The sequence below is a fragment of the Lontra canadensis genome, unplaced genomic scaffold (genome assembly GCF_010015895.1).
Source record: "Lontra canadensis isolate GAN:19392208 unplaced genomic scaffold, GSC_riverotter_1.0 scaffold18, whole genome shotgun sequence".
In the NCBI taxonomy this organism is placed as follows: domain Eukaryota; kingdom Metazoa; phylum Chordata; class Mammalia; order Carnivora; family Mustelidae; genus Lontra; species Lontra canadensis.
This window is the reverse complement of record NW_022631012.1, coordinates 9,056,230-9,071,989: the sequence shown is the minus strand read 5'-3', so window position 1 is coordinate 9,071,989 and position 15,760 is coordinate 9,056,230. Positions and strand designations below refer to the sequence as shown.

At 43.5% G+C, this 15,760-nt stretch overlaps 1 protein-coding gene and 1 non-coding gene across 2 annotated transcripts in view; one reads left to right on the top strand and one right to left on the bottom strand.

Annotated features, from left to right (window-relative positions):
• PARD3B (par-3 family cell polarity regulator beta) overlaps positions 1-15,760 on the top strand; it is a 1,020,734-nt gene that overhangs the window by 964,934 nt on the left and 40,040 nt on the right. The window contains exon 22 of the mRNA XM_032859992.1: positions 7,655-7,734. Coding sequence (XP_032715883.1) covers positions 7,655-7,734 — 80 coding nt within the window. The remainder of the gene's footprint in view (positions 1-7,654; positions 7,735-15,760) is intronic.
• Positions 1,951-2,101, bottom strand: LOC116869262. The gene has a single exon (XR_004383004.1). It is a non-coding gene; the product is annotated as a small nucleolar RNA SNORA62/SNORA6 family (small nucleolar RNA).

The window sequence follows — 15,760 nt, the reverse complement described above, 5'->3', positions numbered from 1 at the left end:
AGTCACTTATGGTTTGTCTCCCTCCCAATTCCATCTTGTTTCATTTACTCTTCTCCTACCCCCTTAACCCCCCATGTTGCATCTCCTCTCCCTCATATCAGGGAGATCATATGATAGTTGTCTTTCTCGGATTGACTTACTTCGCTAAACATGATACCCTCTAGTTCCATCCACGTCGTCGCAAATGGCAAGATTTCTTTTCTTTTGATGGCTGCATAGTATTCCATTGTGTATATATACCACATCTTCTTTATCCATTCGTCTGTTGATGGACATCTAGGTTCTTCAAGAAATGGGCAGAAGACATGAATAGACATTTCTATGAAGAAGACATCCAGATGGCCAACAGACACATGAAAAAGTGCTCCACATCACTCGGCATCAGGGAAATACAAATCAAAACCACAATGAGATATCACCTGACACCAGTCAGAATGGCTAAAATTAACAAGTCAGGAAATGACAGATGCTGGCGAGGATGCGGAGAAAGGGGAACCCTCCTACACTGTTGGTGGGAATGCAAGCTGGTGCAACCACTCTGGAAAACAGCATGGAGGTTCCTCAAAATGTTGAAAATAGAACTACCTATGACCCAGCAATTGCACTGCTGGGTATTTACCCTAAATATACAAACGTAGTGATCTGAAGGGGCACATGCACCCGAATGTTTATAGCAGCAATGTCCACAATAGCCACAGACCTTTTCTGACTGCAGTCCTTGACTATTTTTGACACTGTGGGCCACACCCTCATTCATGGAATGCTTTTCTTTGGATTTCTATGGTATCACTATCTTCTACTTCTCTTCCAGACCAACTGCTGGTCTACACCTCCTCAGATTTCCTCCTGCGTTTAACTTGTGTTTGTCTGCCCCTTAAATGACAGTTTTCCTTAAGAGTAATATCGGTATCCTTCTCTGTTTCCATTGCATGTCTTTCCTTCTATTCTGTGTCTACAGATTGTCCCTGAGCATTCTAATTCTTTCCCAAGGTTGTAGGTAGCATCCGTGGGCTGGAGATTTCCCAATTCTCCATCTCTAGTTCCAGGCTTCAATGTTGCAAACTTTTACACTCAATTATCTGTTAGACACCACCATCAGATATTCCATTCCAACTCAATGTATCTGAGTATTCCCTCCTCCCACCCCTGCCCTTCCCCCTAAATCTGGTCCTCCCTTATTCCCATCTTGGTGATGGTTACCAAGCCCACTTAGTTGCTAAGCTCAGAAGATTGTACACTTTTCTAGGCACATCTTTCCTATTAATCCTCAGTCAGTCGTACTGAACCTACCCCCCTTAACATTCTTATATCACTCACTTGCCTTTTTATTTTTTTTAAGAAACTGTTTATTTTCTGTCAACCTTATTTCCATTTTGTTTGCCTTTGTGGAAGAGCAACTTAAAGCCACTCAGTAGTTGTTCCTACCCATTAAGGGGCCCGAGCAGTGGGAGCTGCGGACCAGTCTTCAGTGGCCGGCTGAGGGCTCCGGTGCTCGGGAGGGAACCGCTGATTGGGCACGGAGGGCCCCTGCTCGCTTTCAGACCAGTCTGCGGCCTCAGGCGGAGTAGCGGTGAATCTAGGAGTGGAGCAGTCCGTTTACCCTGAAATTCCTCCTTGGTCATTGTCATTTCAGCAGCGGCCCGCTTATCCTTTTCAACCTCTTCAGGATCTCTGTAGAAGTAGAGGCCAGGCACAGACTCCCACGGGTGTTCATGGGAAAGGGTGCCACGCATGCGCAGAACTGCGCAGAACTTCCCAGGCCAGTATCTACATCAGACGCACTGAGTGAGCTCCCCTTTAGCAGGATTCATCAAGTTTCTCTGAAAGCAGAAAGGCCCATAATACCTGAGAGGCCCAGGGACTTAAGAAATATGGAGAAAAGCAGGAGAAAACACAGGCCATTTGAAAATGTTTTCATTTTTCCTTAAAGCTCTGACACATTTGAATTGTACTTGTAGCAAAAATTACTATTAAACTCCACTCATTGGGCCAGAGACCCTGGTGGTGTCAGTGAAAGACCTGCCCCTCATGTAGCATGCTACCTATACTTGAGTTCATTGGCCAGCCAGTGGCCTCACTCCAAGCTCTAACAATGTGCAGGCCTTTATCCTTTCGTATATCCCCTAGGTTAGGCCTTCATCATCTCTGGTTCAAACTATCACTGGAACCTCCACACTATGACAAGAGTGATCTCTCTAACCTATACATATGTCCCATCAGTTATCAAGTAGTCCTTCTCAATGACTCACCATCACCTAAGGGTAAAAACAGTTACCTTGGCATGGTATATAAGCTCCCCCAAGATGTGGCCCACAGCTGTATCTAGAGAGCTTGGATTCTGAAGTCAAACAGACCTGATCTTTGTCTCAGATTTTCTATACACTAGCTATATGACCTTGAGCAACTACTTAGTTTTCTCATTTGAAAAACGTGGCAACCATTGGGATTATTGGGAAGATTGGGCTGATGAAAATAAAACATTTAGCATTTTGCTTGACAACCAATAAATACCCAATAAGGGTTAAATTGTAGTAGTGATCGAACAAAAAACAAATAAATGGAGGGAAAGTTCCTGTTCATGGATAAGAGGACTTAATATTATCAAGATGTCAGTTCTTCCCAAACTGATCAATAGATTCAACGTGCTACCTGCCAAAATCTTAGCAAGTTATTTTCTTGATTCTAAAGAATCTTAACAAACTGATTCTGAAGTTCATATGGAGAAACAAAAGACCTAGAATAACCAACATAATATTGAAGGAGTAGAAAGATAGGTGCCTGAGTGGCTCAGTGGGTTAAGCCTCTGCCTTCAGCTCAGGTCATGGTCCCAGGGTCCTAGAATCAGGACCGCATCAGGCTCTCTGTTCATCAGGGAGCCTGCTTCCCAGTCTTTCTCTGCCTGCCTCTCTCCCTACTTGTGATATCTCTCTCTCTCTCTCTGTCAAATAAATAAATAAATAAATCTTAAAAAAAAAAAAAAGAGTACAAAGTTAGAGGACTAACACTACCCAACTTCAAGACTTATTATAGAGCTATAGCAATCAAGACAGTGTGGTATTGGTGAAAGAATAGACAAATAAGTCAATGAAACAGAATGGAGAGCCCAGAAATAAACCCAAATAAATATTTATTTTGGTCTCTGATAAAAGTGTAGCAAGGATAGTCTTTTCAAATGGTGCTGTAACAACTGGACATCCAACATGTAAAAAAAAATGAATCTAGACACAGACCTTACACCCTTTACAAAAATTAACTCAACATGAATCACTGACCCAATTTAAAATGCAAACTATAAAAGTACTAGAAGATAACACAGAAAATAAATCTAGATGATCTTGGTTTTGGTAATGACTTTTTAAATATGACACCAAAGGCAAGATGCGCAAAAGAAAGAATTGGTCACCTGGACTTCATTAAAATTAAAAAGTTCTGCTCTGCAATAAACACTGTCAAGAGAATGAAAAGATAAGCCACAGGTTGGAAAAAATGTTTGCAAAAGACACATATGATGGACTGTTATCTAAAACTACAAAGAACTCTTAAAACCCCACAATAAGGGCGCCTGGGTGGCTCAGTGGGTTGGGCCTCTGCCTTGGGCTCAGGTCATGATCTCAGGGTCCTGGGATCAAGTCCAAATTGGGCTCTCTGCTCAGCAGGGAGCCTGCTTCCCCCCTCTCTCTGCCTGCCCCTCTGCCTACTTGTGATCCCTCTCTCTCTCTCAAATAAAATCTTAAAAAAAAAAAAAATCCACAATAAGTAAAGAAACAAACCAATTAAAATATGGACCAAAGATACCTTAACAGACACCCCATCAAAGAAGATATACAATAGATGGCAAATAAGCATATGAAAAGATGCTCCACATCATAGGTCATTAGGAAAATATAAATTAAAACAACGATAAGGTATCACCACACACCCACTAGAATGGCCAAAATCTGGAACACTGACAACCCCAAATGCTGGTGAGGATGTGGAATAACACGAACTCTCATTCATCACTAGCAGGAATGCAAAATGGTACCGCCACTTTGGAAGACAGCTCAGTAGTATCAGACTCTGAGCGTACAACCCAGCAACCGCACTATTTGCTATTTCCATAAGGTCATTGAAAATTATCTTCACACAAAAATCTGCAGACAATGTTCCTAGTAACTTTATTATTGTGGAAAGTTGGAAGCACCAAGATGTCTGTCAGTAGATAAGTGGATTAAGTGGTACAACCAAACAATACAATATTATTCAGCACTGAAAAGAAGTAAGTTATCGAGCACAAAAAGACATGGATGGAACTTAAATGCATATTATTAAGTGAAAGAAGATAATATTAAAAAAAAGGCTACAGACTCTAAGATTCCAACTACATGATATTCTGGAAAAGGCTAAACTATGGAAACAGTAAAAAGACCAGTGGTTACCATGGGTTTGGGGAGAGGGAGGAATGAGTAGGCAGAACACAGAGAATTTTTAGGGCAATGAAAAAATTCTGTATCGTACTATAATAATGGATACATGTCATACATTTGCTCCAACCCAGTAGAATGTACATCCCCAAGAGTGAGTCCTAATGTAAACTCTGGACTTTGCCGTGCTGTGTCCATGTAAGTTTATCAATTGTAACAAATGTTCCTCATGGTGGGGGTAGTGGGATAGGAACTCTGTGTACCTTCCTCTCAATTTTGCTGTGAGCCTGGAAGTGCTCTAAAAAACCAAAGCTCATTAAGAAAAAAGTGCAGTTATGGTTATAGCCATAATAATAGTGGTGGTGTTGCTATCACAAATACCCTTTTCCTCAATAGGTTCTGTTTCTTCCTTTAACCAAACACTTGACTTTCCCTGAAAACCAGTGCTTTTCTTTTTTAAATGCCTCCATATTGTTTCATTTTTGTTCTCTAGACTTAGAATGCCTTCTCCTGCTACTCCTGCACCTTCTCCCCCCGCACAAAATAACTTATCCTCATTCATATTCAAGTTTTCGATGAAGCTTCAACACCCGTATGAAGCTGTCTTCAACTCTGCCAGGCAGACTTTCGTATCTGTTTCTTCAGACTCCTACTGCCTGCTCTCTCATGCTGACTCCAGCAGTGATCTCATTGCACCTTAATTGTTTGCAGGCCTGTCTCCTCTATATTCAACACCATGAAGAAATCTAGCCCTTCTTCATTCCTTGAAATATAGTGCCTAGCGTGGCATTGGGATATAGTAGCTGCTCAGTAATCACTAAGTCCATGATTGCACTGAAGATGTTGTCATGTTAATAGAGAAGCATGATATATGCATGATATAAATATAATAATTAAAAACCTACACAGCTGGTGAAGAAGAGAATAATTTTTGATATAGAAGCATGCCACCCATCTTTGGTCTGTGTTCTGCTACTTCCGGGAAGTTTTTCCTGACACCTTCCAGTGTCACCTGTACTACTCTTAGTAACATCCTGAATGGCATGGGATCATACATTGTCCTACATCATTCTTTAATGATTTCATTCTTGATGCTTGTTTTCCCAACAACACAAAAACTTCCTTAAGATAAGGTTCATCCTACATTTCATATAATCTCTTATGCTGATAGCTTTTCAGAAAAAGAGGCACCTGGGTGCTGCCTCCGAGAGACACCGGAATGTAGACAGCCGTCCCTGGGCCAGGCCAGTTCTGGATAACAGTGTTGGAAGTATTAACTTGGAGTTTTGTGGCCACCAGAAAAGATAACTTGTAAATGTCTAGAGCCATAGTAGGGATACATACACATAATACCCAACAATCACAATTAAATAGTCCTGGTGTTCACGCTAACTCTTCCTTGATAACCAATAGGTTAAAAACAAAATAAACCTTAGATAGAAGTGGCCGAGGACAGTAATTGTATCCTTCCCTTCTCTTTCTGCACCATTTCTTTAACCCCTGTTTGTCTGATACCACCCTTGTCTCTGGTCTTTGTTAGAAAGGTCGGTGGTTTAAATCAGGGCTTTTAACCTAATGCAGAGAATTCTCAGTCTCCCGGCAGTTGCTTCTAAGTCTGTGTGTGCAGTCCTCATCCTCACCTCGTAATTCACTGGGATGTTGCCCTCTCAGATAACTCTGGCCATTCCTGTTCCATGGATTCGTGAAATACAAAGAAGTTTTGCAGGACACACTCTGAAGAGCCTCCTCTAATGATTTGATACTGGGAATAGTCTTTCTTACTCTAAATGAGCATGTATACTTGTTTTGCAACACCTCTCACAAGAAGCCCTCCCCACGCATGCCACCCAAGCTGGGATGGTGCTTTCGCAGAGAGCTAGAACTTTTGGCAGGAAGAAAATAATTTGCAAGTTCAATGCTACCTAGAAAAATTTCCCCTACTGACTTGGCACCATTACTTCCTGTGCTTACTAGCAAACTCTCCCTTCCCCCCTCTAATGGTCCAGGTGTTCTGTTTACCCCTTCCGTGCCCATTCCGTGAGGGCTAGCTCAGCCTCAGAGCCAGCACATAAGGGATCCACAAAACCACATGTGTTGACTTGAACAGGTGATGAATTGACAAGTCAACAAATACTTTTAAATACCTGGGTGCATTCATCCTGTTTTGGATTGCTGTGATAGATGCAGAAGGACTATGTATAAAGTCTCAACATCCACAAAGCTAGCACACTTTAGTTCTGGGGCCAGACACTGCTCTTCTGTGTCTCAGAGGCTGATGGAGGAGACTGGAAGAGAGGTGAACAGAAGAAGTAGAATGGAAGGGGGAAAAATACTAAAGATCAACCCTAGATAGAAAAGAGTCTCTTCTCTGTGGTAGTTCCTAGGCGAGGGAACAAAGTGAAGTCTGGGTGAGGGAGGGCTTCATGGAAGCTGCGGAGTAACCGTTGTCACCTGCCCCTGTTAGTAAAGAAAGGTTTCATGGAAAAGGTACTTTTAAAAGATACGGTCCCCGGGGTGCCTGGGTGGCTCAGTAGGTTGGGCATCTACCTTAGTTCAGGTCGTGATCCCGGAGTCTTGGGATTGAGCCCCGCATTGGACTCCCTGCTCGGGGAGTCTGTTTCTCCCTCTGCCCCTTCCCAATTTGTGCTCTGTCTCTCTCTCTCTCTAATAAATAAAGTCTTTAAAAATAAAAATACAGTCCTTGTCACAGCCAAGTAGAGCCTAAAGAGATATGATGGCTAAATATAATAGGGGATCCTGGAACAGGAAAGGGATTGGGTTAAAATCCAAATCAACTGTGGGTTGATACACAGTAGTGTATCAATATTGATTCATTCCTTTGAAGAAATACACCGTACTAATGTAAGATGTTAGCAGGAGGGAAACTGAGTTCTGGGAACTCCGCACTGCTTCTCAATTTTTCTGTAAGTCTCAAGCTGTTGTAAAAACTAAAGCCAATGTAAAAAGAAAAAAAAGGGGGGGTCTTACAGCCTACAGAAGCTCCCCAGCTTGGTGACAGGAAGGGGTCAGTTTGGCAATGACCCTTTTTGAAAGAAGCGACTGTTGTTCTATGCCATGTTTGTGGCTTGATCATCAATTCCTGTAGCAATACTGAGATCGTGTTTGCTTTTCCATGGTTGGTTTTTGGCAGGCAGTAGCAGCATTTGGGCACTGATTGTAATTTTGCAATGCATTGTCAGTAACCAGGGTGTATAATGGATCTTCATCTCTAATTACTTTTCTCTCCACAGGTGTCTGGAAAGGGTCCAGATGGGAATGCACACAACGTCCGCTTTGAGGGGATGGAGAGACAGTACGCGTCCTTACCCAGGTAGATCACTCAGGGGTCTCCTATCACCAGCTTACCTACAAATAAAGTATTTAGAGACATCTACATGAAATAGAAATCTGGCTTTGAGTTGGGGACTGTGTTATAATTTTCCTGACTGTCGTCTGTGACAACACTCGTGCCGTCTTCACAACTGTGCTAATAATTGAAACACTTGTGGGTTATTTTGTAAGGGAAGAAAATAGTATATCATTGCAATTGAACATGTCAGCAAGAATATTGGATCCAGAATGGAAATCTTAAGCCATTGCTCTAAAAATAGCATTAAACCTCCTGTACCACGTTGAGGAACAATAAAATAGTAAATCCTTGGTCCTAGCAGTTACCTACAAGAAAGGGCAAGCCAACCTTAACCCTGGAGCTTCATGTGGGAGTTAAAAAGCAGGAGAGAAATGTGAACCTGGGAAGATGTTCTTTGCTTGATTTAGAATCTGTCGGGTTCGCTAGGCAGTCAGCAAATATTGCTGAGAGGCGTAAACACGGTGAGGGAAGGAAAAAATCACATGGGAAAAGTTCGCTTGGTGATTCTGGCCTAACGCGATCCACTTCTGCTGTAACTAGACACCCCTGAAAATGAGATACAGTTCTCAAAGGCCAGTGCTCTTATCTCTGAGATGAAGAATAATTTTGGTCTGCTATCAGTAGTAGCACATGACAAAGAGGAGAACTTTCCAAGATTACGTCTAGTGCAGCTACTATGGGAGTGAAGGGGGTGGGTGAGAAATGGTGAGTTCGGGGGTGAGGGGGTGGGGGACAAACAAAGAAATGTTAATGCCAGCCAGAAAACTGAAATGTTACGGAATATCTCCTTTTAAAAAGAGGGGGGAGGATCCTAAATAGAGCTTTTTCATCAAAGTGGAATTGTTGAAGTGTTATCCCAGAGGGAGTTGCTGTGCTGAGTTTCACATTGGCTATAATTCTGTATGTGAATTTACAAAAATACCATCCTGGATATTGCAACAGGCATAGCCTAAGTGACCATCTGCTCTTATAAATAGTATGTTGATTTTCAAAAATAATAAAATCTCAGATCTAGTAAAGAACCAATTGTTAACATTGACTGGGCAGGATACTCTGACTACAATGTTTTAAAAGCCTCTCTACAACTCCATCTTATTTATCTCCCTGTTTTCTTTTTTTGTATGTTGTCTCATAGTCTTTTCTCATTCTTGATTTCTCTCCTCTCCTTATTTTTCTCTGGCCGCGTATTTTGTTTTCATTTAAAAAAAAAAAATTGAAGTCATCTCCAAAATTTGCTTTAAATATAACATTTCTGGCTCTCAGTATTGAAGTGTATGGAAATTGTGGTTAAGGCAGATGGAAAGTAGTATGTTCTTATGAGAGGGGAGAAAAAAAGAAAAACTGGAAACAGTTTAATGTCTTCCTGGCCAACTTGCACCAGACTGCGGAAATGGAATTTTTTTTTTTTTTTTTTTTTTTTACAAATCAAAAGCTCAGGAATAACATTGAAAACTCTATAAATTTCACTCATTTATTTCCCATATATCTATTAATCATCTACTCCATATCAAGCCCTGAGAATCTGAAAACTGGAGACAGGGTACCAGTCCATCCTCAGGACCCTACTCTCTCTCGGACAGGCGGCAGCAAATCAATTTCTTATGACAGAGCAACAAATGTTTAGTTTAGTAATTATTAGCAGAAAGTCCTCTGAATTTCCAACTCCTATTTATTTTTACTAATAAGCCCTGAAATGCTCAACCGTGGCTGACTTTCCACAAGTCTATTTCAGGATTAAACAGTGCAGAGGGAGTTTTCTGACAAAGGCAATAAATTTATGCTATTTGTGGCTCGGGAGCTACTGTCACAACCATGAGTTGACAAAATCCTGCCAGCCCCAAGAATATAACTGTAGCTGGAAGAGAAGCATATCAGACCAAAAACAGTTTTGACCAACAGTGCACTCACGGTAGGAGTGATTAGCTGCAGGAGGAAACAGACCTTTGTGGCCACCTGGCAACCAGAAGTCTCCGTGATGGACCATCAGTGGGGCTCAGACAAATGCACAAGAGGACTCTGGCACTAGTTTTCAAATGGAGGAGTTCCGCCTCAAGGTTCCATCTCAGCACCTCAGGGGAGATGCAGAGCACCCTCACCAATGTGCCTCCAGTCCACGGTGGGGGCTCCATGTTTACCCAACAAGATGCAAAATGCAGAGGCAGGGGACCCACCGAAGACCCAGGCCTGTGTGCCAGCAACATTTACCCTGGTTTTCTAGTCTCCCCAACCCTGGAGATCTTACTGTCCCCTACACTGAATCACAGCAGCTCCACGGGGCTCTCCCTTTGCCAGGAGAGGGAGGTGAGCGCATCTCAGTAGGCACGTCGTCCCCTCTTTGTCACAGAGGCAGGGAGCTTTATGATATTTATGGAGTTAAAATTTTAATTAAAAATAGGAATAATTCAGGGACGCCTGGGTGGCTCAGTTGGCAAAGTGTCCAGCTCTTGATTTCTGCTCAGGTCATGATCTCAGGGTCCTGAGACGGAGACCCACGCCCGGCTCCATGCTCAGCGGGAAGTTTGCTTCTCTCCCTCTTCCTCTCCCTCTGCCCTTTCCCCTGCTCATGCTCTGTATCTCTCTCTCTAAAATAAATAAAATAAATCTTTAAAAAAAAAATAGGACAAGACATGAACAGACACTTCTCCAATGAAGACATACAAATGGCTATCAGACACATGAAAAAATGTTCATCATCACTAGCCATCAGGAAGATTCAAATTAAAACTACATTGAGATACCACCTTACACCAGTTAGAATGGCCAAAATTAGCAAGACGGGAAACAACAAGTGTTGGAGAGGATGTGGAGAAAAGGGGAACCCTCTTACACTGTTGGTGGGAAGGCAAGTTGGTGCAGCTACTTTGGAAAACAGTGTGAAGATTCCTTAAGAAATTAAAAATAGAGCTATTCTTTGACCCTGCAATTGCACTGCCGGGTATTTACCCCAAAGATACAGATGTAGTGAAAAGAAGGGCCATCCGTACCCCAGTGTTCATAGCAGCAATGGCCACAGTCGTCAAACTGTGGAAAGAGCCAAGATGCCCTTCAACAGATGAATGGATAAAGAAGATGTGGTCCATAGATACAATGGAGTATTATGCCTCCATCAGAAAGGATGAATCCCCAACTTTTGTAGCAACATGGACAGGACTGGAAGAGATTATGCTGAGTGAAATAAGTCAAGCAGAGAGAGTCAATTATATGGTTTCACTTATTTGTGGAGCATAAGGAATAACACAGAGGGCATTGGGAGTTGGAGAGAAGTGAGCTGGGGGAAATCGGAGGGGGAGATGAACCATGAGACACTGTGGACTCTGAGAAACAAACTGAAGGTTTCAGAGGGAAGGGGGTAGGGGGATGGTGAGCCTGGTGGTGGGTATTAAGGAGGGCACGAATTGTATGGAGCACTGGGTGTGGTGCATAAACAATGAATCTTAGAACACACACACAAAATAAAATCACAAAAAAATTTAAAAATAAATAAAAATTTTTAAAAATAGGAAAATTCTATCTATGGGAAGTTGGTGGTCAACCTTACAACAGACTAAATGTGCTCCTAACTGATTTGGTTCCCATGTGGTTCATGAAGAGCATCACAGTAGTTTGTAAGTTAACTCAGTGATGCTGATTTATATGCCCGATTTGGAGCTGTTGACACACAGAGAGAAAATGCACACCGCACCCCCTCCCCCAGGCAGGGAGGGAGCTAGCAGCCCCCGTCAAGGCCACCCTGCTCTGCTTTCACGGGATTCAGCCATCTTTAAGTAGGCTCACGTGCCCTGCTGCCAGGCCAACACACAATTCCCGAAGCCCAAGCCCGAGCCCAGGAAAAAGACAGTTCTTAGCACTTGGTAGTTAGGATGTTGCTTAAGGCTAAGGGCTAAGGCTGTTAAGTATTACTGTTAAGCAATGTTAAATCTTCTGCCTTGGAAGAAAAATGACTCTATTTCTTGTCTCCTGAGGGTGGTGTTTTTGGAAAGCAGAGCGTTGCCCTAATACAACCTCGTTAGCAAACACCAGGCTTTTACCAGGACGGATGTTTTACCATCCTGTCCAGCCCCCCATGTTCTCGGGTAGTAAACACAGTGAGATCAGCATTCCCCTCTTCTTGCGCGACGCAAATGATGACTCACTCTGAATGAGTAGGGAAGCGGTTGTTTCCTAGGCCGCTCTAATGTGTGAACATCAGTGTAAGTATTTTTGCAAGCAGCTGCTTCTTCACTTCAGCCTTCCAGTCCCGCTGTTTTTGCAGGCCTGCTTGCGGTCAGTCCCTCCTGCGGAGGAGAACGGGCTCCTCACCCATCCCAAGCCACCATTGTTCCCACCTGGCCCATCCCTGGCCCCGGGGGATCCCATTATCCTTTCTCCGCAGATGGCTCGGTGCATCTGCACGTGATCTTACTCTCCCGGGCTTGTGATCAAGGGTGGAGTCCCAAGGAGTGAGCAAAAGCATCTCTTCTGTGGTCCTATACATGTGGGCGGTGAAAGGTTGCTGGAAAAACTCATAAAAATGCCTTCATTGGTTACACTGCAGAATGAACATTATGCAGCCCCAGCTGGGCCCCCATGGCTGTCCAGAATTCCTCTCAGTCATGCTGTCGACTCCCTGGACTATCCCACAGTGGCCATTCCAACCCCGTTCTATTCCCGTTAAATTCTGTGAAGATGACTAAACCCTCCAAGCCCAGTCTCTAGAGATGACCTCACTTCCTCTCCTTTATGACCTTGAGACGCTCAAAATGAGCTCCTCTACTTCTGCTTTCCGCGGTTCAGACTCGCTGTCCTCACTGACCACACTTCCTGAGGAGAGACCACAAGGGCATGGACTTGGAGTCAGGCCCTAATTACAGCCCCAGCTCTGTCACTCGTCACCTGTGTGACCTTGCACTAGGGGTCTGACTGCCCCAGTCTCAATTTGTTTATCTGCAAGTGGGGATGGGCTTCGGGTCTCTGTGTGGTGGTGGTGTGAGTAGTAGGTACAGTCACATAAGCAAAACCCTTAGTGAAGATCCTGCCTGACATATTTTAGGGAATTTTTTTCCCATAGTGTTAGGTCTTTTTAATTTTATCTCTGGGAAAGGCCTGTTTCTTGAGTGAGTCAAATCCATACAACAGAGCTCATTCCTGCTGGCTTCTCGGGGATCCTGGGCCACCAACTAGTCCTCTGGTGGCTACATCTTGGAGTCCCTTGGCAGTTGCTTTCTCCTACCCACCGCCTCCTCTGTAAATGCATAGTTTAGATGCACAGTTCTTTGAGAGCCCACAGCGTGGACAAGAGCACAGACAACAACTGCGTGGCAATACGCTGGGGGTGTAACTGAGACTAAAGGATCAGCCAACTCTGGGGAAGGACTGAGGATCAGCCAACTCTAGGGAAGGACCCAGGATCAGCCAACTCTAGGGAAAGACCCAGGATCAGCCAACTCTGAGGAAAGATGCAGGATCAGCCAACTCTGGGGAAAGACCCAGGGCCCAAATGGTCAAGGGCAAGAGGACATAGCAAACCAATATGATCTGAGTAACAAGCTGGACTAACAGACATGCTGGAAGACAGTAATTCTTGTTGATAGGGAGTTTCATACAAGGCTCAGACAGCAGGACGACCCCATGCACTTGACTCCCATCCATCAGAGAAAACAAAGACCTCCCCTCCACCCTCCTCCTTCCTCTAAGTCCCACATTTCCTGCCTTAAGAAGAGTGGCTCATCAATATGGGCTGTATTTCCATACCACCCACTGGGACAGTGGCCTCTTGCACTGAGCTGCTGACACGGACACTGCTAGCTGATTCTGTCTCTAGCTCCCTCCATCCCCGACCCCCACCCCCACCCCGTGTAGATTCTCTCTGAGCCACTGCCTTCATTCCTACAGATTTAGTTCTCACCAGCCCAATGCTAATTTCAAATGAGCCTGGCTAACCTTCCTACCTCACTCTTCATGACCCCAGCTACAGCCACCTGCTTGACCACTCCATCCTTCCACCTCCAAGATAGTTCAAAATTCCCATGCCCAAACCCAAGACCTCACTGTCATGTTTCTTTAGCTCTTCTTACTTTGAACTTCCATGACATTTGTTTGGCACCTTTCTAGTGCCACCAACAACTCCCTGGATTAAATTATGAAGATTTTCCACCCCTTTCCACCCCTTTGGATTATAAATTCTTTGAAATAAGGGATATTGTTTTATATCCACCGCCAGGACCTAACCCATGACCCTGTATATGACAGATTTTTAATACATTGATGTATGGGTGAAAATAGATTTGTTTTTATGTAAGTAAGTGATGGGAAAGAGTGTCTTCAGAGTTTTCTTGACTATTTGTTTCAGGACGCTGTTTTCCAATATAACACTAACTTTTTGTGAGACGGTCTCTTTTCCCTGGAATCTGTAGAAGTCCAGACTTCTAAATAGTCAACTCGAAATGACCATTTACTATGTGCCAGGCTCTGTTCTAAATGCTTTATATATACTGACTTACATAATGTTCACAGCAACCCTGCGATGCAGAGCTACCCTATTATTATCCCCATTTCGTAGGCAAGAGCACAAGTACAATTGCCCAAGTTCAAAAGCTAGAAATGGCAGAGGCGGGATTTGAACCCAAGCAGTCTGGCTTCAGGTTTGCACATTTCACCTCCAGAACTAAGGTTATCCAGCTCAGAGTCAGAACCAAACTCTGTGGGGGCGCCTGGCTGACTCCGTCAGTAGAACATGCAACTCTTGATCTTGGGCTTGTAAATTCAAACCCCACATTGGGTATAGAGATTACTTAAAAAGAAAATCTTAAAAAAAGAAAGAGAGAGAGAATATCCTTGCTCTGGAGAATTACATACTGACTGATGCATTTAAAGTTTACAAAAAAAAAAAAAAAGAATTGTAGGGTCATTCTCACACTCCCTTGTATCATTTGCTCATCTTCTTGTCTTTCTCCCTCAACTGTAAGTACCTTTGAGGACAGGGACTATGTCTTATTCATCTTTGTATATGACACAGAACATTATTAATATACAGGTTAGGTAATGCCTTTCAACCATCTCTGTAATGCTGTCATAAAATCAATTCTTTTCCCATCCCCTTGGGCCCTTCCCTTGAAATATGAACAATTTAATGCGTAATTGCTAGGTGAACATTAAGCAATATACTTTGTCTACCAAAAAGAGAATCCTGTTTTGTTAGAACCCTCCCGAGAGTTGAAAAGGCAGTATCTGCAAATTGGTACTTTGGTTCTTTAAGATTAAGAATAATGTCTACCCAGAAGGAAAAAAAAATGACGAGACGGTTTTGGGTAGAAAGCTGCATGAACATTCCCAAAGAGGGAGAGACTTCCTTTCCCGAGATTGATGCGGGACAGAGGCCTGCTCTGGCTGTCCTTGGCTCCTAGTCCTGACGTTGCTTTAACCCGTATTACATAAATTACTTGAGGGGGAGAGAAAAATGTGTCTCCGTTTGTCTCCAGCAGCTTTAACTTGGCTGTGTAATGAGAAGCAACATACTAGAACTGATTTCGGGTAGAAAGAGCAACTTCAGAAGGAGCAAACAGCTTATGCTTGCTTCCCAGGAACCCAAAATAAACTTGCTTCCTAAGTGTGTTCCCAGTGTTTTCGTGTTGGGCAGGATTGTGTTCAGATCAGAAGAACATGCCATAAGAACATACTTCCGCTTTAACATTTCAGTTGGTTCATTTTGTCGGTTTCAGCTTTCTTGTCTGCATATGCTTTTGCCCACCCAGGAAGACTCAATCACAAGCATGCAGCTAAGTTCGAAGCTTGCGACGTGCGCTCTGCCTACTATGTCGTGTTGTCCCCGATAGCCTTTTAGCTGGGCATCCTCTGTGCCCGCGACTGTCATCTACCTGGCTGCTTGAATACCTCCTCCCTCCCTCATTGCTCTGCTTCTCTTCCAGTGAGCTTCTGCTCTGCTCGCAGCTACTCAGTTTTCCTTTGCCAGCCTTGCATTGTTTTATAGCACTTGCCAAGCAGATGGCCG